This window comes from Sylvia atricapilla, chromosome 14, assembly GCF_009819655.1.
Source record: "Sylvia atricapilla isolate bSylAtr1 chromosome 14, bSylAtr1.pri, whole genome shotgun sequence".
Classification (NCBI taxonomy): Eukaryota; Metazoa; Chordata; class Aves; order Passeriformes; family Sylviidae; genus Sylvia; species Sylvia atricapilla.
This window is the reverse complement of record NC_089153.1, coordinates 1,987,913-2,010,765: the sequence shown is the minus strand read 5'-3', so window position 1 is coordinate 2,010,765 and position 22,853 is coordinate 1,987,913. Positions and strand designations below refer to the sequence as shown.

Below are 22,853 nucleotides of genomic sequence, written 5' to 3'. Positions count from 1 at the left end.
CACAGGGATATGAGAGATGAGGATGTGAGGGCACAGGACCACAGGGACATGGGGTGATCGGGAGCACTGTCCTAGAACAGGGGGACATGGGGAGTGCTGGGGCACACCGCACTGGGATCACTGGGACCTAGTCCTTGTGCATGAGGACACACAGGACACTGGTCTCAGGATGTGGTAACACATGGGTCAGGGCTGGGGCACAGGTCCTGGCATGCGGGGCCATGTGGGACACTGAGGGGACAGCCCCCAGCACAGGGTTGTGTGGGGTCCCACATCACATGGAGGACACAGAGCCCCTGGCTTGGCAGTGGCATTCAGTGGGGACCACCTGGAATCATTAGTGGGCCTCAACCAGTCCCAGTATGCCCACTGTCCCTCTGTCCCCCTCCCAACCCTTTCCCATCCCCTCCATCTCTCACTTCTCTTTCTGTCTGGATTTTTCTCTGTGGTTCCTGCACAGCTCATGGCTCTCCCCACTGTCCCATTTGTCCACTTTTTTCTCTTCCCATGACACCTCTGGGGTTGGCTGCACATGTCCTGGTCCCCCTGGTGTGTGATGATGCACAAGGCTGGGCTGGAGATGCGTCACTGGCTCTGTTGTTCCCCTTCTTAGCTGGGCAAATGGACTGGAGGTCACTCAGCCGCCCACTTTGGTGACATAAGGGAACAATGCGGAGTGGCCCCATCTACATCAAACTGTGATACCAACTTGTCAGCCTGATCCTAGTGACGGATCCTGGGGATGTCTGGTCCCGGCAGGGCTGGGCAGGCAGGATGCCCAGTGCCCTGGAGTGCTGCAGTGGCCCAGGGCCACAAGTCACCAGGCTGTGAACCATCTGCCACCTTCCTGTCCCACAGACGGGGCACGAACAGCTCCATCTTCCCACTGTGGTTCCCCTGTCTGCCTCTTGCCCACTTCCTCCTGCCCATGATGTGCAGCTGTGTGATAGCAGATGGAAATTTGTCACCCCAGACACTCGGCGGTGGTGACCACAGGCAGTCACCGCACACTTCAGTCTGGCTGCACACACGGCAGATTTGTGGGCAGGACTTGGGCGTGACGTGGTGGAAACAAAGCGAGGGTGTCAGCAGAGAAAGGGGCTGCTGACAGTCCTGCCGTGTCACCAGCCCTGTGCTATTTGTACAGACCCGGCTGGCACAGCGGCTGCTCCACAGAGATGTCCCTGCTGGTGCTGTCACCTGGTTCTGCTGCTGCCTGTGTCACCCTCCTGCTCAGCTGTGCCTGGCTTGGCTCTGCCACCCAACGCGCCTCAGGTAAGTGCCTTGGTGGGTCTGGGGGTGATGGGGTAGGGCAGGGCAGGGACACCTCACTGGGACACCCCAATATCACACCCCGTGACTCTTGGAGGCGGTGGCTGGGTGTCATGGGGAGAGTTTGGAGCCCTGCTCTGCTGCCTTCCCTCAGTGTCTGCATTGAGAATCTGGGTGAAGACTGGAATTTCCCCAGCATTTCCCCTTTTGGCAGAAAAATTCAGATTACTTTCTCATAACCTGAATTTTTCACCCCCTGGATGTGGAGAGAGGGCAGAGGTTGTGGGAGACCTGTTGGATGTAACCAAAGCCCCCTGGGGTAGGGTGTTCTGGGGACCATCAGGATAGAAATTCTGAAGCTGACGTGCAGAGCCTGTCTGGGTATTTTCAGAGCAAGCCAGAAAAGGGATTTGATCCTGGGTTGTTTCTCTGGTTCCCAGGGCCTTCCTGTTCTTCACTTTTGTTCTTCACACGCAGTGAAAATCCCCTGACCACAGAAAAACGAGGAGATGCCTCTGGTTGTGGTGGGGAGCTGAGCTGGAGAGATGGCTGGGACTATCCCAAGCCTGTGCTGCTGAAGGTTTCCCATCTGCCCTCCTGATCCCGCTGTGCAGGGCTGGGTAGGACAAGGGACATCAGCAGCACCAGGGGTGGAGGAGCAGAGCCTGTCTGGGCTCAGGGCAGGGCACCCAGCTGGGCTGGCACCCAGAACGTGGCACAGCTCTGCAGAGCGAGGGCAGCAGGATGTTGGGGCCTCCCCTGCCATGGAGATGCCACCTCCTGTGTTTGGTGGTGGCTCTGCAGGGAGCGGTGACAGCTCCTGCTCTCGGCTGAGCCCGATGCCTTGTGTCCCCGCAGGGCCGGTCAAAGGGCGATCCCTGCTCCGCCTCACTCCCCAGGAGAAGAACGTGTGCTCCGAGGCTTCTGAGGAATATTTTCTCAACAGCACCCTCAGCACTCGCCTCCTGCCTGCCCTCTACTCCATGGTCCTGCTGGTGGGGCTGCCAGCCAATGCTCTGGCCTGCTGGGTCCTGGCCACCAACTTCAGGAGATGCTCCAGCACCATCTTCCTGCTCAACCTGGCTGTGGCCGACCTGCTCTTTGTCCTCCTGCTGCCCTTCAAGATCTCCTACCACCTCCTGGGCAACCACTGGCCCTTTGGGGACTACCTGTGCCGCACCATGGTGGCCTTCTTCTACGGGAACATGTACAGCTCCATCCTCTTCCTCACCTGCATTGGCCTGGAGCGCTACATCTCCATAGCACACCCGTTCCTGTGGAAGGGCTCCACTTGGATGAGGGGCAAGGTGGGCATCTGTGTGGGCATCTGGCTGGTGGTGGGGCTGGGCATGAGCCCTCTGCTTTTGCGCTCCCACACACACAATATCTCCAGCCTGAACATCACGACATGCCACGATGTGCTAGAAAAGGAAACCCAAAGGTTCTTTGGCTACTATTTCCTGTCCCTGGTGGGGCTGGGCTTTGGCCTGCCCTTCATGCTCATGACCATCTCCTACAGCTGCATCCTGGTGCGGCTGCAGGCCAATGGAGGGAGCTACGGGCAGGTGGCACGTGTCCTGGCCATGGTCTTCCTGGTCTTCATCCTCTGCTTCACACCCAGCAACGTGATGCTCTTCATCCACTACCTGCTGGAGCCCACGGGGTGCAACAACAGCACCTACATCTCCTACACCCTGGTCCTGGTGCTCAGCGCCTGCAACAACTGCTTTGATCCCTTCATCTACTTCTATGTCTCCCGGGATTTTCGGGGCTGGGTGCGGGATGCAGGAGGCCGCTGCCTGCGGGGGCTCGAGGCCTCGTCGGGGAGGTCCACGGAGAAGACAGCCCTGCCCCTGAGGTCCAGCGGGCAGAGCCAGGGCTGCGAAGCTGCATTCCCCTGCCCCGGGGACGGGGGAGCCTGAAGTGTGCCCACCACGAAGGGCTGGCAATAGACTTCGGCAAAACATCCCACCTGGATCTGAGGTTTACAAGGACTTTGCCTCAGTTTTGCTCCCCTGATGACACCAGCACTGCCCAATCCCATGGGCCCCCAGCTGCCACCCCAATCTCCCCATCTGCCAGACCCTGGCATCCCTCACCACTCCTGCTGCAGTTACCAAACCCTCCAGACTACAAATAAACCTTTATTTCTCCCTGTTGGTAGCAGGAATAGGTACAAACATCCTCGCTGAGGAGGGGCTGCCCTCCACTGCCAGGACTACACACCAGGCACACACTGCCAGCCCTGCTCCTGCTGCAGGGATTTCCCCCTGCAGAATATGCCACAGTGGATGCAAGAAGGGCGGGGGGGATGGCTTGTGTGTCCTGGCCTGCCCTGCAGGCCCAGTGCTGGAGAGGGGACATGCTGTGTTCCCCCGTGCTGGCAGGCACCCCATGCCCGCTGCCTGGTGCTCTGCTGCCAAAATATGTGGGCACCACGTTCCTGCTTTTGTTTCCCCCTTTACTGGTGTCCCTCGGTGGGGGCTGGGCTCGATGACAGATGTGCCACTCATGAGCAAGAGCAGGGGTGGCAGCAGTCCCAGCCCTCCCACCAGGAGGTACCACGGCCCAACATCCTGGTTGCCACTTGTCCCTTTGCTTCCCAACCCCAGCCTGGCTCCGGGATGAGAGGAGGAGGGTTGGGTTCCACGATGTGGGAGTATGGGGTACCCCTCATCTCCACCACTGGGGTACCCACCATCGCTGCCACCGGGCACGACTCGACCCCCAGGTGGGTGGCCACCCCTTTGGCACAGCAGGTCACGTCACCGGCTGGCCCGGCCCCGGAAGTTGGCCATCGCTCTTCCTGAGGATGACACTGCTGAGCTCCTGGATCAGTTTGTCACTGATGTGTGAGGGAGGCTGCAAGCTCGTCTTCCTGGGCAGCTCCGGGGAGGTCTCTGCCGTGGGGCTGCTCCCCGGTGTGCCTGTCTGTTCCCAGTCCCTGCCCAGCGCCAGGGAAGGCTCCATGTTCCTCTCCAGAGAGGATGTTTTGGTGGGTCTGAGCGCCGGGGTTGGAGCTTTGCTGTTTTCCAAGTTCAAGCCCCTTTCCAAGGACACAGCTTTAGTGACAGACGGACTTGTCACCCTGTGGGCTGGGCTGGGGGGCAGCGAGGAGCGCAGGGCGGTGGCTGGAGGCTGCTCAGGGAATGGGGATGGTTTCTTGGACCTGTCCACGGGGGGCACAGCCACCAGCTCTGCCAGCAGCCCCTGCCCCAGGTCCAGCGCTGCCAGCTCGGGGAAGTTCCCCACTTCCTCGTAGACAGGATCAATGTCTGCCTCCTTCTCCTGCTGCTCCTCCAGGGAGTCCTGGTGGATCTTCATGGGCTGGGGAGGAGAGGGGGCAGGGTGAGGGGCACTGCCCACACAGCTCAGCTGTACCCCCCTGTCTCCCTTCCCCCTGCCCTCCCTGCACTGCCTGGGGATTCTTGTCCCTCACTGTGGGACTGATACCTGCAGGGGACTTGCCCTCCACCAGGTCCCCTGGCTCAGCCACTGCTGCCCTTTCTTCCCCATGGCTGAGGAAGGGGAGTTTTGGTCCCTGCCTGGGCATTGTCCATGCCACCAGCACAGCAGCCCTTGGCAGAGGGTTCAGGGGTGCTGTGGGCAGGTGGATGCCGAGCAGAGAATAAAGCCAGGTGAGATGAGGTTCAGGCCGGTGGCCTTTTTGGAAATAACCTGATGACAAGGCACACCTAAACCTCTTTCCTCATTGATACCCTATGGGCAATGTGTGCCCAGCGGGAGAGGCTCTGGGAACTGGGCTGGACTGGTGTTGCTTGCCCACACTGGGACCCACATCCCCAGGCAGGGAACATGCAGAGCAGTGGGCACACTGCTCCTCGTCTGCCCCACGAGGTGGGCACATCTGTGAGTGCCCACAGGATGCTGCAGGTGAGCCCTGGCACAGTGCAAAGCCAGCAGCGGATGCTCTACGTGTGCAGGTACTTACAAAGAACATGGACAAAGTCCTTCGCGTGTGCAGGCGGCGCTAGAAACAGAGGAGACGGACAGGGGTGAGCACGGAGAGCACGGAGCAGGGCCACAGTGCCTGGGCAGGCAGGGCAGGGGCAGAGGGTGCAGGAGCCTGCAGGCACGGAGAGCTGCCACGGACACGGGCACGGACACGAGCATGGCATATAGCACACACAGCACCCATGGGTGCACCGGCCTCTCCAGCCCTGGGGCGGGCACAGGGATGGGTACAAGGAGCAGGATGGGTGCAGCTGGGGGCAGGGGGAGCCGCAGGGGCTTTACCAGGGTCTGGTTGGCAGAGAGCATGGTGGCATCAGTGCTGTCCCCGTGCAGGGGCACCAGCGGCATCGTCCCAAATTTCTGCTTGGCGAGGTCGGAGGAGGAGCGGCGGCGCAGCACCACGGGGCGCAGGTCATCGTGCTGTCACAGGGACAGGGTGGGGACAGGGGTCACGCCCTGCCAGCCCCAGCCGTGCCCAGCTGGGTGGCACGACCAGCCTGCACTCACCTGAGCCTTGAGGATGCTGGTGGTCCAGTCCCACAGCTCAGCCTGCCCTGAGCACACCAGGTACCTGCAGAGCAAATAGTGGAGGAGCTGCCAGGGAGTAGGGGCAGTGGGGCCCATGTCCCCTTCTCACCTTGTCTGTGAGCCTGGGGCTCTCAGGTTCATCTACACCCCATGGGGCTAAATCTCTGAAAATCTCTGCATGCCCAAATTGCTGCTTTAGGGCAAGGTGAGAGCTTTTTGGGCACACAGCACCACCCAGAGGCGCTGGTGTGGGTGGGGAGACAGGAAGGCTGTGTGCTAGGGACATGGGTGGCCCCTGCATTCTGGCTCCCATCCTGTGCCAGGGACAGTGTGACCCCACAACTCTGCCTCTCACATGCCCCAGCTCTGCTCTGACCCCAGGGCCTTGAGCCACTGTCCCTGGCTGTCCCACTCCCACTAAAACTGGGGATCTACACCTCTCCCAGCCCCAGGATGGCAGGGGAAGGTACTCACAGCTGCTGCTTGTCCAGGGTCAGTGTGAAACCCCACCTGGAAAGGAACACAAGGCTGTAGGGCAGCACTGCCGAGCTCAGACACAGCCTGGGGTCTGTGGGCAGTGGGGCAGGGGGCTCGCCCCATAGGCACAGGCTTTGGGGCCAGCTGGAGCCCGGTGCACTCCAGCAGCCAGGTTTGGGTGCCAGGAGCAGGGACTGAGGGATGATATCTGCCCCAGTGCCATGGTTGGGAAGGTCCCACTTACTGAGCTGGGGGCTTCAGCTTCTTCCTAATGCCCATGTAAACCTTGGCTGCGTCCAGGGGCCACTCACGCTCTGGCTTGGCACTCTGGGAAAGGACATGCAGCGGGTCAGCCCGGCTTGAGGCCAGCCTCCTTGCCAGGGGGACAGCCACCACGGCGCCTCTGCTGTCCCCAGGCTCCTCCTCCCTGCCTCTCCTCCCACCCCCGGGGCTCAGGTCCCTCCCACAGCATCCCCCCCCCCCCCCCCCCCCCCCCCCCCCGTACCCTCTTCTCCTTGAGCAGCAGCAGCCTCCTGTCCCGGATGACGAAGTAACGCTCCTGAAACTTGCTCCCCAGCAGCTTGGGGGGCTCCTCTCGGCATTTCAGCAGCCCACACTTGGGGCTCTCACGCTTGGCACCTGCCCATTGTGGGGACATGAGGAGGACATGAGGGGGGCTGGCAGGGGGAGGATTGCAGGAGGATCCCACTGTGGGTCCAGGTGATGCGCCCCTGATGGCTGCAGGGTGGTGAGCAGGGCAAGAGGAAGCTCAGGCAGAGCTGTCCCTTCTGGGGACATCCCGAGGGGCTGTGTCCCCTTGTGCTCCCCTTACCTGTGAAGAGACAGCTGCCCTCGCCGATGGGCACCTTCCTCACCAGCAGGTACGCGGCGCTGGGCTCCGGGAGCTTGCACCACTGCAAGGCCTGTTCCAGCACCTTCTCCTTGGGGTGCAGGGGCCTCTCTGGGGACACAGGGACACTCTCACCACTGTGCCCCCTCCCCTGTGCCAGTTCCTGTCCCCTCTGCCACCAGCAGAAAGCCACCCCCTGTACCCCACAGCTCCCCCTGGCCATGCCAGGAGCATCCCCCCGGGCCATCCCCTTGTGCTCACCCAGCTCCCCGTTCTCCAGTGCCTCAAAGGTCAGCCAGATGTCCAGGCTGGCAGCCACGTTGCGCATCTCCAGCACCTGGTTGGTCAGTTCCTCTGCTGTCATCGTGGGGGACACCTGGGGCCGGACACACGAGGAGCTGGGGTGGGTGGTGCAGGGTGGGCCCCAGGGACGCCAGGAGCCTGTGTCCCTCCTCACCTGCTCTGGCACAACCCTGCTGGGGGACTCACCTTCAGGGTGACGCAGCAGTCGGGCACCTTCTGCTCCAGGTACACCTCGATGATGAGGTCCCCTGCCTGGGAGAGCTGTGGGGAGAGCAGGTGGAATTGGTGTGGTGCTGGTGGGGGTGCTCAGCACATCCCACCTTCCCTGGGGCTGGAGATGGTTTCCTGGGAAGGTGGGGATGCTTCTCCTCTGGGCAGGAGCCTCAAGGTGATGGGCACAGCGGAGATCAGAGGGGGAACGACCTTTCCCAAATGTGGATACGGGACAGTGGGGACACAGGGTGGGCATCTGGGAGTGTCTCCATCCTCCAGTCAGCCCTCCCAGCCCAAGGGCCCGTGATGTGGTGGGGGCCAACAAGCACATTCCCAGTACCTGGGTGTCCTTCCAGGTGGTGATCAGGCTGTTCTCCAGATCCATCTGGGATACCTGATCCTCATCAATCTGCCAGAGGAAGGGTGCAGGATCAGTGTGGAGCGAGGACACAGGGCCAGGATGGAGGGACACAGGGAGAGGCAGAGGTGGGCGGTGTGGGGGGATCCAAGGGGGCCTGGATCACACCCAGCATGGAGGGGCTGCAGGCCTCTGCTTACATTGAAGATGCTGACGTAGTTGTCGATGAGATCTTCCATCACCTTGACCTCGTGCTCCCCTTTGCCATCGGTCTGGAAGAGGCTGGGTGCGAAGAGCAGCGACAGGTTCTTGGTGCTCATCTGGTTGAGGTCTGCACATTTCTGCACCCTGGCACAAGGAGCACAGAAGTGAGGGGCTTGTTCTGCTCAGGGTGGGGTTTCAGCCCCAGCCACCCTCTTCTGCCTCATTCAAACTCCCTTGAGAAACAGCCTGGATGTCCCCAGCCCCTCAGCAGTGGGAATGTCAAACTGGGCAGTTCCTATTTTGAGAACTTCCCTCTGCTATCAAACCAGATAACAGCGCTACCTCAAACTGTGACTTAAGATGGGAATTGAGTGTTCTCTGTCTTTCTGCGGCATTGGGTGACATTTACATCCTACAGGGTGGTGTCCCCTAGTCCTAAACTTGCTGTCACTCCCCCTTGCTGCAGGATGACTTTGGGAACATTCAAGGTGTCCCAGATGTGTTCCAGCATCAGCTGTGTGGGTGGAGCAGGGCGCGGGGCCCTCCCTGTCTCTTAGGGATAGGGGCCAGCATTCCCTGGGCAGCAGGGAGACCCCACAGGGCTGGCTGGAGCAGGGGACCCTGAGGGCAGGCCCCACTGACCGGTAGAGGTGCCCGATGAGCGCAGCCAGGGTTTTGTGGTTGAGGCGAGGCAGGCGCTGGATGAGCTCCTTGTACCGCTCCAAGCGGTGCGGCTTTGAGGAGATTTCTGCGGAGAGGAAAAGCAGACCCAGCCTGAACCCAGCAGATCCAGAGCTGACACCAAGGCTGGCACCAGGACCCCACCCAGAGCAACGCTGGCCCCAGGGAACCCACTGTGGGGCAGGGCTGGGTGAAGGAGGTACCTGCAGCCTCCTTCCACTGCGGGTGCAGCTCCAGGGTGAAGATGGGATCTTCCAGCTCCCGGAAGAACCTCTTCAGCACGTCGGTGACATCCTCAATGAAGTTGTCGCTGATGCGCAGCTTGACGTTGCGGGCATCCCGCCGGAACTCCTCCATCAGTACCTTGATCCGGGACTTGGCCCCGTTCTTGCGGTAAATCCCCTCGTGCCGCAGCCCTGGGACAGGGACATGGGGTCACAGGGGCCGAGTCCTGCTTGGAGAATCCCTCATGGAGCTGGTGGCTCCAGGGCGGTGCCTCCTCCCTGGATCCATCAGCCGTCCCAAGGTGCCGAGGGTGCTGGGGTGTGCTGGGCTCACCGTACTGGGTGATGAAGGCGATGCAGGAGTCCACGATGATGGGGATGTCCCCTCGGCTCAGCTGCTGGTCCCTCAGAGCGTTGCCCCGGCCCCCTGCTGACGCCTGGATGTCACTGTACCACGCTGCTGAGTCCGCCCGTGATAAGCCCTGCAGGTGAAATGTCCTGAGAACAACAAGGGCAGAAAAGAGGGAATGAGGGTTGTCACAGGGGCAGGTTATCCCCTCCTGCCTGTGACAGGGAGCAAGAGCCAGCCAGACTGAGCCGAGGGACACCCTACCCCCCAAAACACCTCTGCAAGCCCCTCAGTCACAGCCCTGCTGTCCCAGTAGTTTTCCCACCAGGGATCTGGGATCAGCATCGGCCCATCCAGCAGTGCCTTCGCCCTGGGCAGCATGCCGAGGCTGCTTGGCTCACTCCCCATCACCCCCACGGCCAGGACTCACCTCCCCATCTCCACCAGAACCAGCAGCTCCTTCTTCTCAGGGGTGTCCGTGAGGGGAACCAGGCCTGCATTGGGGCGAGAAGCTGAGGAGTCAGAGCCACGCAGGGCCACCAGGGCCACCAGGGCTGTGACACGGCTGTGACTCACTGAGCTCCTGCAGGCGCCGCAGGTTGATGCTGTCTTCGGCGCCGTCCTCCTCGGCGGGGCAGATGAAGAGGTGGCCTTTCTGCAGGATGAAGAAGGCCCGCTGCCAGCGCTCGGGGTTCAGCATGCACTTGTAGCGCAGCTGGCCCACGCGCTGGAACTCGTAGCCCAGCAGGCAGTGACAGCTCACGGGGGTGAACCACTGTGGGATGGAACAGGAGATGAGTGGGGTGAAGACAGGGCTCCACCTCCGAGGGCTGATCCCCACGAGGATGGGGGGAGGTCACCAGTGAGGATGGGAGCCCCTAGAAAGGGAGGAGAGTATAGGGAGCTGTGAGGAATCACAGTAGGGAAGCAGGGACAGAGTCTGGGCCACTGGGGCTGGCTCACCTTGCCAATGGCACTGGCCCAGGCTTGCAGCATTTCAGGCCCATCAGTTCCCAGCTGCTGCACTTTTTCCCCAGTGAGGAAGAGCTCAAGGGTGAAGCGAAACCTGCAGAGGATGAACCAGCCCATGAGGACAGCCCTGTCCCTGCCCCCAGAGCCAGAGCAGCCACCGCACCAAGCAGAGAGGCACACACTGTGCTGCGTGCCCCACGCTTTCTGGGGGTACCTTTCAGTGGGGCTGGGGCTGGTAACTGCCTGGTGGGCTCTGTTGACCCCCAGGGAGATGAGATCCCCGCTGTCAATGTGGCCCAGGGGCTCAGTGCATTTCTCAGTCTCGAAGAAGAGCAGGGCTCTCTCCAGGGAGCACCACGTGCGCTGGAAGTCTGCAGGAATGGGGGGTCAGTGGCACTGGGGTGAGAGCACCCTCTGCCTGCCCTCCCATGCTGCCCACACTCACCCTCTTTGCTCTTCCTGGCCCCTGGGAGCTTCGGGGGGGCTGTGGCCCGGTACAGGTACCCGCTGTGTGTCACTGGCTGGGTGATCTCGTTGTAGACGCCCTCTGGATCCGGGTCCCGTGTGCGGGGGCTCCCTGTGGGACACGGCACGGAGGGTGGGAGCAGGCACCAAACTGCGGCTACCAGAGACATCCCACCTGTGCAGGTGTAGGCACCAGGTGTGCAGGCATGGGGTTCCCTGAACAGGCACTCGAGAGGAATGTGCCGATTAGAGATTCCAGAGAAATCTTTAGACAGGGTGGGTTCCCCAGGGGGCCACCTGACCCTCTGAGTGTCCCCAGCCTTGGGCCATGCTAGGAGGGGCAGGACCAGCAGCAAAGAGGAATTTCCTCCACCACACCACAGCTCGAGGGTCCTCGTTACCTGAAAGGTTCCTGGGCCTTTTGCTCTCTGGTCCCCACCAAAGGTCGGGCCCCGGGGCCACCTCGCTGGCAGCAGGATCAGAGGCCAGAGCAGCCTCCGAGGATGAGAAGAACTGCAGGACGGTCTTGAGCAGGGCTGGTCCTGCCACTGCAGTGCACAGCGCCTGGGGTGAAACAGGCACATTTAGGGGCCACATCCTGGCTCATGGAGACCCCAGCTCCCTCCCAGGGCTGCTCCAAGGCAGCCAAACCAGGGCACAACCTCCCAAAACCTGCCTGGCACGACGGAGTGAGCACAGCAGCCAGGCAGGAGGTGCTGGCACCTCAGACCAGGAGCTCTGGGGCGGCTGCCAGCACCTCGAGGTGACCCCTACCTGCAGCACCTCCTCCTGAGTGGCGTAGTGGGGGTGGGCCAGGCGGTACCGCCCCTCCCGGTACTTGCGGGCAATGAAATCCCGTCTCTGCTCGGCGCCGCTGTCCGGGGTGATGGCCTCGGTGGCGGGGAGCCGAGCGGCCCAGAACCGGTTGGCTCGGTCATTTCCCAGCACGATGAAGAGCTGTGGGAGAGCCCCATGGTCATGGCAAGCCCCAGGGTCAGCAGGAGGAGGAGGATTCCCAGTGTTCCTAAGGGAGACCGTAGGGCTGCTGCCCTGCCCAAGAAGCAGCCTGGCCTCTGGGCACACCATGCCCTGCCCTGAGTGTCTCACCTGCACGATTTCACTGCACCCCTGAGGATCTCACCTGCACGATTTCACTGGACCCCCGAGTCTCACCTTCACAATTTCATTGGACCCCTGAGTGCCTCACCTGCCTGATTTCATTGCCCACGAGTGTCTCACCTGCACAATTTCATTGTGGCCCCGAGTGCCTCACCTGCCTGATTTCATTGCACCCCAAAGTGTCTCACCTGCACGATTACATTGCACCCCTGAGGATCTCACCTGTACATTTTCATTGCACCCCTGAGTGTCTCACCTGCACGATTTCATTGGACCAGACGCTGGTGTCCAGCTTCAGGCTTTGCACTTTGGAAATGTTGGAGCCCAGGCTGCGGTGCTGCCCTGCAGGGAGCAGGAGAGTCAGCACCCCTCACCTGCTGGGCACGGGGCCCCGAGTTATGCCCCCACCCTAGCTGGCACCATGCCCGCCCAGCCCAGCCCACACCCCCAGGATGCCCCCCGGGAGTTATCCCACCTGCACACTGCTTGCAGATGACCACGCACAGGTTGATGGAGGCCCAGTCGGGACTCTGAGCCCAGCAGTCGGCGCAGAATTTGTTGGCTTTGTTGGACCAGATCTTCTCCGCCACCTCGTAGTCGTAGAGCATCTCGGCGATGGCCTCCTGCAGCGCCTCCATCCACTCCCGCTTCTCCCGCTCCGACTCGGCCACGAAGCTGGGAGAGCGGCACAGCCGGACCTCAGGGGGCGGCCGCAGGCAGCAGCGCCCAGGTCTGGCTCCCGAGGGCTCCTCCCTCCTCAGCCCCGGCCGCCGCGGTACCTGAACGTTTTGGAGGGGGTGATGAGCTCAAAGCTGCGGCTCTTGGCCTCGCGGATGGTGGAGCCGCGCATCTCGATGAAGCACATGGCGATGCCCATTTTGAAGAACTGCAGTCCAGAGGGACAGCGGTGTTGGTTCTGCTGCACCACCCTGGGCATGCCTGTGGTGCTGGGGCTGCAACACCCTGTGGCACCCCCAGCATCCCACCCCTGCTTTGCCGGGACAAGCCCCTGCCACCCTCTCCTCTGACATAAAACACCCCGAAAGTACATTGTGCCTTCAAATGAAAGGCAAGTTCTGCCCACAACCCCTGAAATGTGGCTATCCAGGTCCCTTTCTTTTGGGGATTTGAGTCAGGGATGCTCATCAAACAAACATCAACACGAGCCAACACCTCAGAGCTGATGCTGCTTAGTGCACAGCGGGCAACCTGGAAGTGAGGTGATGGAAATAAAAACAGAGATGCTAAGAAAATTCAGCAGAAAGGAAGTGGGGCATTCTGTGGGCAGCAGCAGCAGCAGCAGCAGCGTGGGAGGTGACAGGGACCAGCTGTCACTGCGAGTCCTCCTTGCAGCAGGTGTGTTTGCTGCTGATTCCGTGGCCATTGATCCAGCTGTCCTGGGATGGACTGGGGTGCTTGGTGTGACCAGGACCAAACTGCCTGGTGCACGTGATGATAATTTGGTGATAGATGACTGGGGGGGATTCCACTCCTGGTACCCATCACTGCTGCCCTGGGCAGGATCTCCAGTTTCCTGCTCTGCCATTGCCTTTTTCTTACCCACTCGTTTCCTCTCTGCTCTGCCTTTGGCACCAGCCCTGGCCCGGCTCCCTCCATCCCTCTCATCCCATGTGGGGGGCTGCTGTGGCCACAAACCTGCTCACTCTTGTACAGCCACATCTCAGGCAGGCTCAGGGCTGCAAAAACCTTGGATTTCTGTCCCTTCAGCTCCAGGGTTCCCGACTTCTGGCAGTGGGCAGTGTTGGCAGGCCGGGGCCGGGACCCCACCAGGCGTTGCTCCATCACCTTCTTCTGCAGCGTGGAGCACCACTCATTCCTCTGGGCTGGGGACCAGGCAGGAGGGAGCAGGGCTGAGCCCTTCCCAACAGCCCTGGCATGGAGCAGAGCACCCAGAAGGCAGGAAGGGGATGTTCTGGGGATGGGGTGAGAGCTGCCTGCAGGATGCTCTGGCTGGAGAAAGGAGGCAGGAACGGTTCCCTAGGGCTGGTGGGCCCTGGCCCAGGTTTTCACTCACCCTCATTCTCAGCACGGAAGACAAAGATCCGATGGCTGGTGATGACCTGGAACTTGTTGTCCTTGGTGGAACGAGCCATTTCAATCACAGACAGCGGGATCACTCCTTTGGGATAGGGCTCCTGGAACGAGCCCCAAATGGAGGTTACCCCCTCTGCCCTTCCCACAGGGCACATCCATGACCTGGCACATCCTCCACATCCCCTGGCTGCTCTGCTGGTGCTCCCTCACAGCACAGCCTGTGGGCACCAGCAGCCAGGTGGGTGCTGGGGATTCAGGAAGGGATGGACCCATGGCTGGGACCCTGTTTCCAGCAGGACCTCCCCCTTCCTGCTCCCTGTTGGCAGAGGGCCCCTTGCTATCCTGGGCTCCTTGTGACTGAGGCTGTGCTGGGAGCCTTCCAGGCATTGGCTGCTCCACCCTGGTGATGGCAGAGCACTGCTGGCTCCTTCCAGAAGGACAAGGGGAGGCAAAGGGGATGTGGCAGCTCCCCAGGAGGTGTCGAGGCTCAGTGTCCCCACCCTGCCCCACGCTGCCCCTTGGTACCTTCTCGCTGCTGAAGTACATCAGGTTCTTCCCATCGAAACGGACGTAGCGCCTCTGGAAGACATAGTTCCTGTTGGGATGGCAGAAAAACCGTTGGGAAGGGGATGATTCCCCCTCATAGACCCTTCCTCCTCCCAGGTATGACTGAACAGAGGGCCTTGCAGCACAGCTGGGGTACCCAAGAGGTTCTTCTTCCAAGGGGAGCACAGTGACCAGTGCAGCCACCTCACCTTGCCCCTATGGGGGCTGCCCCAAGATCCCTGGAAGTGTTCCAGGCCAGCTGGACAGGCCTTGGAGCAACCTGGGATAGCAGGAGGTGTCCCTGTCTGTGGTGTGGAATGAGAAGACCTCAAGGTCTCTCCCAGCCCAAAGGCTGCTGTGATTCCACATACCCCTGTGGGGACAGCTTGTCCAGCCAGCCGCTGAGCATGGTGGGCCGGGGCTCGGACAGCGACGTGAAGCTGGCGTAGGGCGAGATGGTGAGGTCATCCAGGACCTCGTCGGGGTACAGGTGGGCTGGCAGGCTGAACGGGGAGCCCTGGGCACGGGGGGCCTCCACGGTGGAATAGCCCTCGGTGTCGTTGTGGGCGATGCGCTCGATGAGGCGGCTGCGGCTCTCCTCGTCCTCGCTGCGGCCCTCGCTGCTGCACTCGCTGCTCGTCCTGAGGAGAAGGGGCTGTGAGGGAGCTGGGCAGCACAGCAGGGGCCTGGGGAATCCCATCCCAACTGGGGACACCTGGCACTGCTTCTGGCCTCATCCTGACCTGCTTGGGGCACCCAGGGATGTTGGGGTTTGCATCTCTATTAGTGCTCAGCAGCCCTGTGGCCACCAGCAGCCTGACGTCAGCCAGTCCTACATGAAGGCACAGAGGCTGCGACTTCCCTGCTTCAGGGAATGTCATACAGGCCACCACCACATGTCTCCAAACCCCTGGCACCACCTCCTTCCCTTTTTCACAGGCAGCAAAGGAAGCCAGGCAGATCCCAAATCCCATGTCCTGCTCCCTGCTCCACACCCACCCCAGCTGCTCCCTCCCTCTGCCCTCCAACATTCCCTGCACTGTGAAACTCCTGCCACGACTCCTTTGTGCCTGCTCTTGTGTCCAGCCAAAACGCTGGGCTGGTGGAACTCCTGTATCCCTCTCCTTTCCTTGGGAAGCCATGCTAACCCCCAGCCAGACCTGCTGAGGCTCTCCAGCCGTAACAATAAAAGGAAATTATAAAAATAAACTAAGGGGCTAAGCCTGCCCCTTCCCATCAGCCCTCTCAGCCAGGCGTTTTTCTTTCCCTGGAAAGGAAATGTGCTGGAAAATGTCTGACAGTGCCAGGAGCTCATGGGGGGCCTGCCCAGGTGCAGTGGTGATGGGCAGGAAGACACTTATGGCAGCTGGGACACCCCAGCACCCACGGGAGAGCTTCCATGCCAAATTCCACGGTGGAATCCAGTGCCAGGGGGAAGAGGAGGCTCCTAAAAAGGAAACAAGGATGATCCAAGACTCGTCCCAGCTTCTGTCTGAGGAGCACCTGAGCAAACTGGGCATCTCCAGGGTGCAGGGTGAATGATGGGGGCAGGCTCATGAGAACTGGAAGGACTCTCCTGGCCATCACTGCTTCAGCCACAGCAGCTGGGTGACATCAGAAAAGCCAGCATGAGCAAGGGGCAGAAAGGAGCAGATGAGCTGTGGGAATCCTCCTTGGAGATGGAGACATTTTTGGAGAGGAAACCCACAGAATGCGAGAAAGTGTCTCCAGTGTAAGTTCATGAGAAGCTTCAGGACCACGAGAAGGACCCCAAACACCTCCTTTAATACATTCTCCTAACACCCCATTTTGGGCACTGCCTCGTCCCAGGACAGGCCCTGGACAGGCGCTTTCTGAGGCCATTGGACACCAGATGTCGCTGATGCACGTGGGACAGGAGCAAGTCCTAAATCTGCCCGGGAAGATGCTGGGCTGGAGCCATCGCAGCTGGGGTCTGCTCCAGAGAAGTGGGACAGGGCTGAGGAGGGGATGGAGAGGGAAAACAGCCCGTTGGGTCCAGGAAAGACGAGAAATGGCCCTGGGTGGCTGCGAGGCTCGGAGCACAAGGAAGATTGCTGTTTAAGCAGCACAACAGAGCTTTGGCAGGCTGAGTCATCTGGCTGCAGGCCCAGCCTGGGCTGCAGATGCTTCAGGAAGGACTGGACCGGGAATGGTGTGGCTGGAGGCCTCTGAGTCACAGGCACACAGCAGCCTTGAGTGCCAAGGTTGAGTGGGAGGTCGACCCAGGGAATGGGTCAGGGCAAGAGGAAAACGGGAAAAAATCCATGACAGCCCCTTCCTGAGCTGTGACTTCAGTCAGTGAAATGCAAAGAGACGGAGGCCACTGAGCATCCAGCAGGGACAAGTGAAGCCCACGGTGCCTGGTGAGCCTTGATCCAGCCCCCTGAGCTCCATGAGGTGACACTGTCACCGCCGTGCCACCTCTCTGTCCTGCTGACACCGATGCCTGGAGCAGGGCACCAGCAGTTCAGGGGGCTGAGCATCACCAGCGTGGATGAAGGTGCTCAGACTCAGAGCAGGTAAATCCCACCTCCTGCTGCACCCTCAGAGACCCAGCTCCCAGTTTGCAGGGAATTTTGCATTCCTCTTCCTATTTCTGAGGATATTTTCTATCTGGGGAGGCAGCTCTGCCCACCCCTGACACTGCCACTGCCCACACCCCAAGCCAGGGAGCGTGGGCCAGACAAAGCTCCCCAAGAACAGAGCATAGGGAGTTCCCACAGGCAGGAAAAGGGGCAGAAGGGCCTCTCTGAAGTTTAGGACTGGGGAATATTTCCCACGACAAGTGGATTGGTGGGCTGCAGAGGACGTCTGGTCATTCCCAGTGACACAAGGATGAGGACTGACTGAGCTGGAGAAACACCAGTGCTGCAGGGGAGGATCAGGAGGTCCCACAGAGCAGCAGAGCTGGGGCCAGGGCTGGCCAGCAGCCCCTCAGCAGCTGAGCAGATCCCACAGCTCTGCCCCAGGGAACCGTGGTGGGACCAGCGGGGTGTGGGAGGAAAGTGCTGGAGCAGCTGGATGCTGGAGTCTGTGAGCACAGTGCCAAAGGTCCTCGAAGGCTTCTTTGTGTCCTGTTCCACTCTCCACACCCCAGACACGTTGGTGCTTGGGCTGGGAGAGAAAACCTGTGAGCTGCTGCCCCTGACGCTGCTGATGGTCACATCCTGCCTTTTCTCAGCTGCAAAATCCCCCAGCTGCAAGTCCCTGGCAATTCCCATGGGATGTTCTGGATCCCAGCTCCCTGGAAGCTGGGGATGCAGACAGGTCAGTGCCCAGCTCCTCTCTAACCTGATTCAGATGCTCCACAGGAGATTTCAGCATTTCCCTTTACAAAACTCCAGTTCCTAGGTATTTGCAGTTCCCTGTCCGTGGCTGTGATCTGTGCCACAGGCTGAGGTGACACCGCAGTGCCACACACCCAGAGCCCCTCCCCGGAGAGGAACTGGAGCCACACTGGGCCAGAGGGGCCATGGACACGCAGTGGCCAGCTGAAGGCCACAGAGCTGCAGCTCACCTCCTCCTCTCTAAGCAACACAGGAAAAGGAACCCTCCCCATCCGAAATGGGAAGAGCAGCTTTCCTTCCTCTTTCTGAGATGCTATCAGGAGTTATGGAAAGTACATTTCAAAAGTGTTTTAAAGGTGCCCCTCACGATTTCACCGTCCACCACCACGGAATGACTGAGCACTAGATGCTGATCTGATGCTGCTGGAGCCTTCAGGGATTGCACAACTCCTTATCTGGAGCTTGGAGCCTTCTAATTCCTGAGTAATCCCCATCCCCCATGGTGTTTCCCTGTTCCCAGGAGGCCAAATCCAGGTTCCTCTGGGTGTACAGGTGCCCAGTGCCACTAGTGCTGCCCCAGCTGTGCACTCAGAAATCCCTTGGCAAGCACTGTCCCCCCAAGGTCCACCCACCAGCACAGCTCCTTGTCATCTCCAAACCCGCCAGCTCTTCTAGAGACTGCTGACACCATCCCAGACTGATCAGGATGATCAGCCCTGCCGTGGGGAAAAAAAAAACCATCCCCTCTCAGGCTGTCCCCAGGGGTGTGCCCTGTCCCCTGACACCCAGCCCAGCCCCTGTGGCCCAGAGGAGCTGATCCCTACCTGCAGCCTTCTCTCTCCAGTTCCAGCTCGGACACGGCCTCGTAGCTCTGCTCAGAGGAGACGCCAACACCCTGGGAAAACACAATGGTCACATCTCCTGTCCCCTGTGCCCAGTCCTATCCCAGACCCCCTCAGCCTGCTGGGACTACAGTGCAGGGGCTCAGCCTGTGACCTTCAACCCAAAATCACAGAATCTCCTGAGCCGGAAGGGACACATCCAGCCCAGCTCCTGGCCCTGCCCAGACTCTCCCACCAATCCCCCTGGGCATCCCTGGCAGCGCTGTCCAAAGGCTCCCGGAGCTCTGGCAGCCTCGGGGCCGTGCCCATTCCCTGGGGAGCCTGGGCAGTGCCAGCACCCTCTGGGGAAGAGCTGCCAGGCACCGCAGACTCAGCAGCTGCAGCTCCCGACTTTGCAGCAGCTGGCGGGATGCAGAGTGACAGCAGGGGACAGCCACCAGCCCCAGAGTGTCCCCTCACCTTTGGCTCCCGGAGTGGGGCCACATGGCCAAAGAAGGTCTCGCTGTAGGGGCTGACGGGCAGATCATTCACCTCTGTGGGAGGGAAAGGCATCAGTGGCGCCTGCGGCGAGGGAGAGACCAGCCAACACTCCCAGTCCTTGAGAGGGATTCCCCGAGCCCACCGCAGTGCCCCCCAACACCCGGGGCTCCCGGCACGGTGACACACGGGGGGCTGGAATGGGCCAGCCCAGTCCCCGAGGGCGGCAGGAGCACGGCAGGGCCGGGGACAGGCAGGGGGTGGGTGACCCTCTCCCCGCTCCTCGGGGCCAGCGGCGGTCCCTGCTCGCCCCCCTGCCCCGCGGGCTCTCACCTGGCCTGCTGCTGGGTCTCTGTGCCGTGGGGGGCGGGGTCCTGCGGGAAAACAGGACAGGGGTTACTGTGCCCGGGCCGGAGTCTCTGGTGTCCCGCCTGGCCGGACAGGAACTGCTGGACGCTGCTCCCGAGCCCGGCTGCGTCCGCTGGAATGTGCAGCATCCCCTCCCTGCTCCCAGTGCCCTCCTTGCTCCCTTCTCTTCCCAACCTGGGGCCGCCGGGCTGTGTTTGCTGGGGCTGCGGGGCATTTCCCACCTCAGCATCTCCTACCTCGTTCCCAGCAGGGGCCAGCCCCAGAACCTTGGCCCAGCCACCCCCTCCCCACGCTGGGGACCCCCAGCCCTGCTGCCAGAGGGGCAGGGAAAGGGCAGCGGCCTCTCCCTGCATGCAGAAGGAGCCATCGGGGGGCCCAGAGCCGTGCTGTCATCTCAGAGGGATCCCAGCTGCCGCGTCCAGAGCTCGGGGAAGGCGCGGGGAGGGTGGTGAAAGGGGCTTGTCAGCACCTGGAGGCAGGCAGGGCCAGGCTCTGGGGTGGGTCCCGGGGGTGGGGGGCTCTCTGGATGCTCATCTTTGCCTGCTCTGCCCCCCCGTCCGCTCCCAGGGCTGAGGGAAAGCATCGGCTTACTCAGACTTGTCCTCCGGCTGGGTCTGCTCCTGCGGGGACAGAGCCGGGGGCTGAGGGACACCCGCAGCCCGGGGCCCGTCGTCCCCTCGCGGGTCCTCCGTGGGTGCGGACGGCCGCTCGAGTCCTTCGTAGATGACGTTGGACACCATCTCTAGGCGGCCCCGGCCCGAGCCCGGCTGCGAGGCTGCCCGCGGGCACGGCGAGGGCTCTCTCCTGCCTGGGGCGGGCAGCGGAGGGCTGGGGGCGGCGGGACCCTCCGGGGCACCGCCAGGGCCGGCCTCAGCTGCCGGGGCCCTGTGTCTGTGCCGCGGGGGGACGCTCGGGACGGACGGCGGGGATTTCTCCGGTGCCTCCAGGGTTTGTCCGTGGCTCGGGGTCGGCCGTGTGTCCTCCCGAGCGCTGTCCCGCCCTCGCAGCCGGGACGCTATCGCACCCATGGCCACGGCTGCCCCTGGATCAGCTCCGGGCTCCGGGCTCTCCAAATCCGTGGAGCTCTCCCCCGGCACAAAGCCCTCCAGTACCACAAAAGCTGCTGGTGCCCTCTCGCTGCCCGGCCCCTGTGCTGGCACCGCGGAGCGTGCCGGGGGCACGGGCACTGATCCCTGCTCTGCCTTTGAGCGAGGGAAAACCGTCCTCGGCTTGGGAACCGGCTTCACGGCAGGAGGAGCGGGGTCCTTCTCTCCAGGCGCTGCCTGGCTGGGCACGGTGACACGCGGCTGCGTCCCGAAGGCGTCACCAGTCCCTCCCGGCTCTGCTCTCATGGCATCCTTGCCCTCCTGGGGGGCATCCAGGACCTCCGTGCCTCGGGAATGGGTGTCTCCTGCTGCGGGTCTCCCGCGGGTTTGACTCAGCACCCGAGTCTGCTGCGCCAGGGCGAGGATCCTCTTGCGGTGCCCGGTGGCGGTGATGCCCATCTGCTGCAGGTGGTGGCTGCCCAGCGAGGTGGCATCTCTGGCCACGTGGTATCCGTGCTGCCTGAAGACATCCCGGTACCTCTCCAAGTGGATGGTGGCCAGCCAGTCTGCAATATCCGAGTCAGGGCCGCACGGGGAGCTCATGGCCCTGAGGTGCCTCTGCGACGGATGCTCAGCCCATCATCTGTGCGAGGAGGGGAGAGAGGGGCTGAGGAGGCAGCAGGAAGGGAAAAGGGGCTGGCTTCAGCCGCCGTGAATCCCGTGGGTGGGAGCGCGGGATGCTCCCAGAGGTCCCCACACCTCGCTGCTGTCCCCCGCAGCCGCTCACCTCCCAGCTCCAGGAGCCGGCATCCTGTTGTTCCCCGGCCTCTCCACCACCCTCCTGGGCTGCTGGAGCCGGATCCTCGCCCCGCTTTGTCGGCGGGGCCGTGACCCGAGCCCGGGCAGGAACCGAGCGTCCGGGGGCTCACGGGGGAGCGGGCCGATGCCGGGACACGCCGCGGGGCCGCCGGGCGGGCCGGAGCCGCGCAGCCGCGGGGTGTCCCGGGCAGATAACGGGGGGAGCAGCGCGGCCCCTCCCAGGGGATGAGCTCCTGTGCCGGCCGGCTTGGGGAGGGCTCTGCGGCCGGAAGGGCCAGACCATAATCTGCCTGTCTCTCGCTGCTGGCGAGGGCATGGGAGAGGTCAGCATGACTCACGGGCAAACAGAGGGGGGACAGCCTCCCACCCACCCACCCCCGGCCGGGCCGGACCCCCCACTGCCAGCACCAGCACAGCGCGGGGCCGGGCTCGGCTGCCACCAGGGACGCCGGAGGGATCGGGCGGCACGGCGGCGGGACACGGCGTGCTGAGGGCCTTTTTCCCATGAATCACGCAGCTCCGCACTAAACCATCTGTGCTGACTGTGCTGCCACTGGGTCTTTTTCCAGTTCCTCCATTTCCCTCTATTGTTCGGCGCAGGCTTCCTTCCTGCTGCCTGCACGCTCCCACGCATCCCCTGCCCCCTCCCGCACGAGCGGCGTCCCGAACGCGGCCGGGGAGAGCCGGGCTGAGCCCCCAGCCGTGCGCAGCCCCCAGCCGTGCCCAGCCCGGCGTGTGCCCGCTGAGCTGCCCAGGCAGTGGGGGCCGTGGGGAAGCGCCCTGCGAGGCTGCGGTGTCCCCGCCAGCACGTGGGGACGCTGTCAGCGAGGAGGAGGGACGGTCACGGCACGGGCTGGGACACGGGCAGCAGGACAGGGGGACAGGGCAGCTGTCAGGCTGGTGTAGGACCGACAGAACCAGGCCAGGCAGGTGTGGGCTGGGTGTCTGTGCCCGGGGTGAAAGGGCTGTAGCCACTTCTGCCCAGCAGCTGGGGCCGAAATGGGGCAATTTCCCCCTTTCTCATGCCTGTATCGCCCTGAGGGATCTGCGGCCGGCTCTGCCCTCCGCCTGCCCTGCCTGGGGCTTCTCCAGTGAGGAGATCGCTCCTGAGACCTCCCCGTTCCCGGGGCTCTGGGGCCGGACACCAGGCTGTGGTGTGGCACTTTGGGGCAGCGCAGCCGTGCCCATGGGCAGCGGCACTTCACGGGGAGGTGGGCACCGGCCCTGTGCCTACAAACCCGTGCCCAGCTGGCACACGGACTGGCCCAGTCCTGACCCTTCCCCACCGCCCCCAAATCTGTCCCATCCATCTCCTGCCGCGCTCGCGGTTGTCCCTCACCTCTGTCGGTCCGCAGCCCCCCGGGAGCAGCACGGTGGCAGCGCCTGCTCTGGGCTCCAGGG

The 22,853-nt window shown here is 62.3% G+C and overlaps 2 protein-coding genes across 2 annotated transcripts; one reads left to right on the top strand and one right to left on the bottom strand.

Moving 5' to 3' along the window:
- The first annotated feature begins 82 nt into the window (after positions 1 to 82).
- On the top strand, positions 83 to 3,429 carry LOC136367352 (proteinase-activated receptor 3-like). The gene is made up of 2 exons (XM_066328882.1): positions 83 to 1,275; positions 2,131 to 3,429. The coding sequence occupies exons 1-2, from the start codon at positions 1,179 to 1,181 to the stop codon at positions 3,192 to 3,194; spliced, it is 1,161 nt and encodes a 386-aa protein (XP_066184979.1). The 5' UTR covers positions 83 to 1,178; the 3' UTR covers positions 3,195 to 3,429.
- ARAP3 (ArfGAP with RhoGAP domain, ankyrin repeat and PH domain 3) lies at positions 3,399 to 22,853 on the bottom strand. Its single transcript, XM_066328883.1, is given in 35 exon segments — positions 3,399 to 4,599; positions 5,225 to 5,263; positions 5,530 to 5,667; positions 5,755 to 5,818; positions 6,250 to 6,285; positions 6,497 to 6,579; positions 6,758 to 6,891; positions 7,085 to 7,213; positions 7,364 to 7,478; positions 7,592 to 7,666; positions 7,959 to 8,027; positions 8,177 to 8,324; positions 8,823 to 8,928; positions 9,065 to 9,277; positions 9,420 to 9,583; positions 9,865 to 9,928; positions 10,011 to 10,209; positions 10,398 to 10,500; positions 10,621 to 10,777; positions 10,852 to 10,983; positions 11,273 to 11,435; positions 11,646 to 11,828; positions 12,247 to 12,332; positions 12,466 to 12,665; positions 12,770 to 12,876; positions 13,647 to 13,834; positions 14,026 to 14,146; positions 14,571 to 14,640; positions 14,963 to 15,232; positions 18,724 to 18,794; positions 19,201 to 19,274; positions 19,552 to 19,592; positions 19,879 to 19,895; positions 20,175 to 21,276; positions 22,792 to 22,853. Coding segments are annotated over 34 exon segments (5,388 nt in total). The 5' UTR covers positions 21,237 to 21,276; positions 22,792 to 22,853; the 3' UTR covers positions 3,399 to 4,032.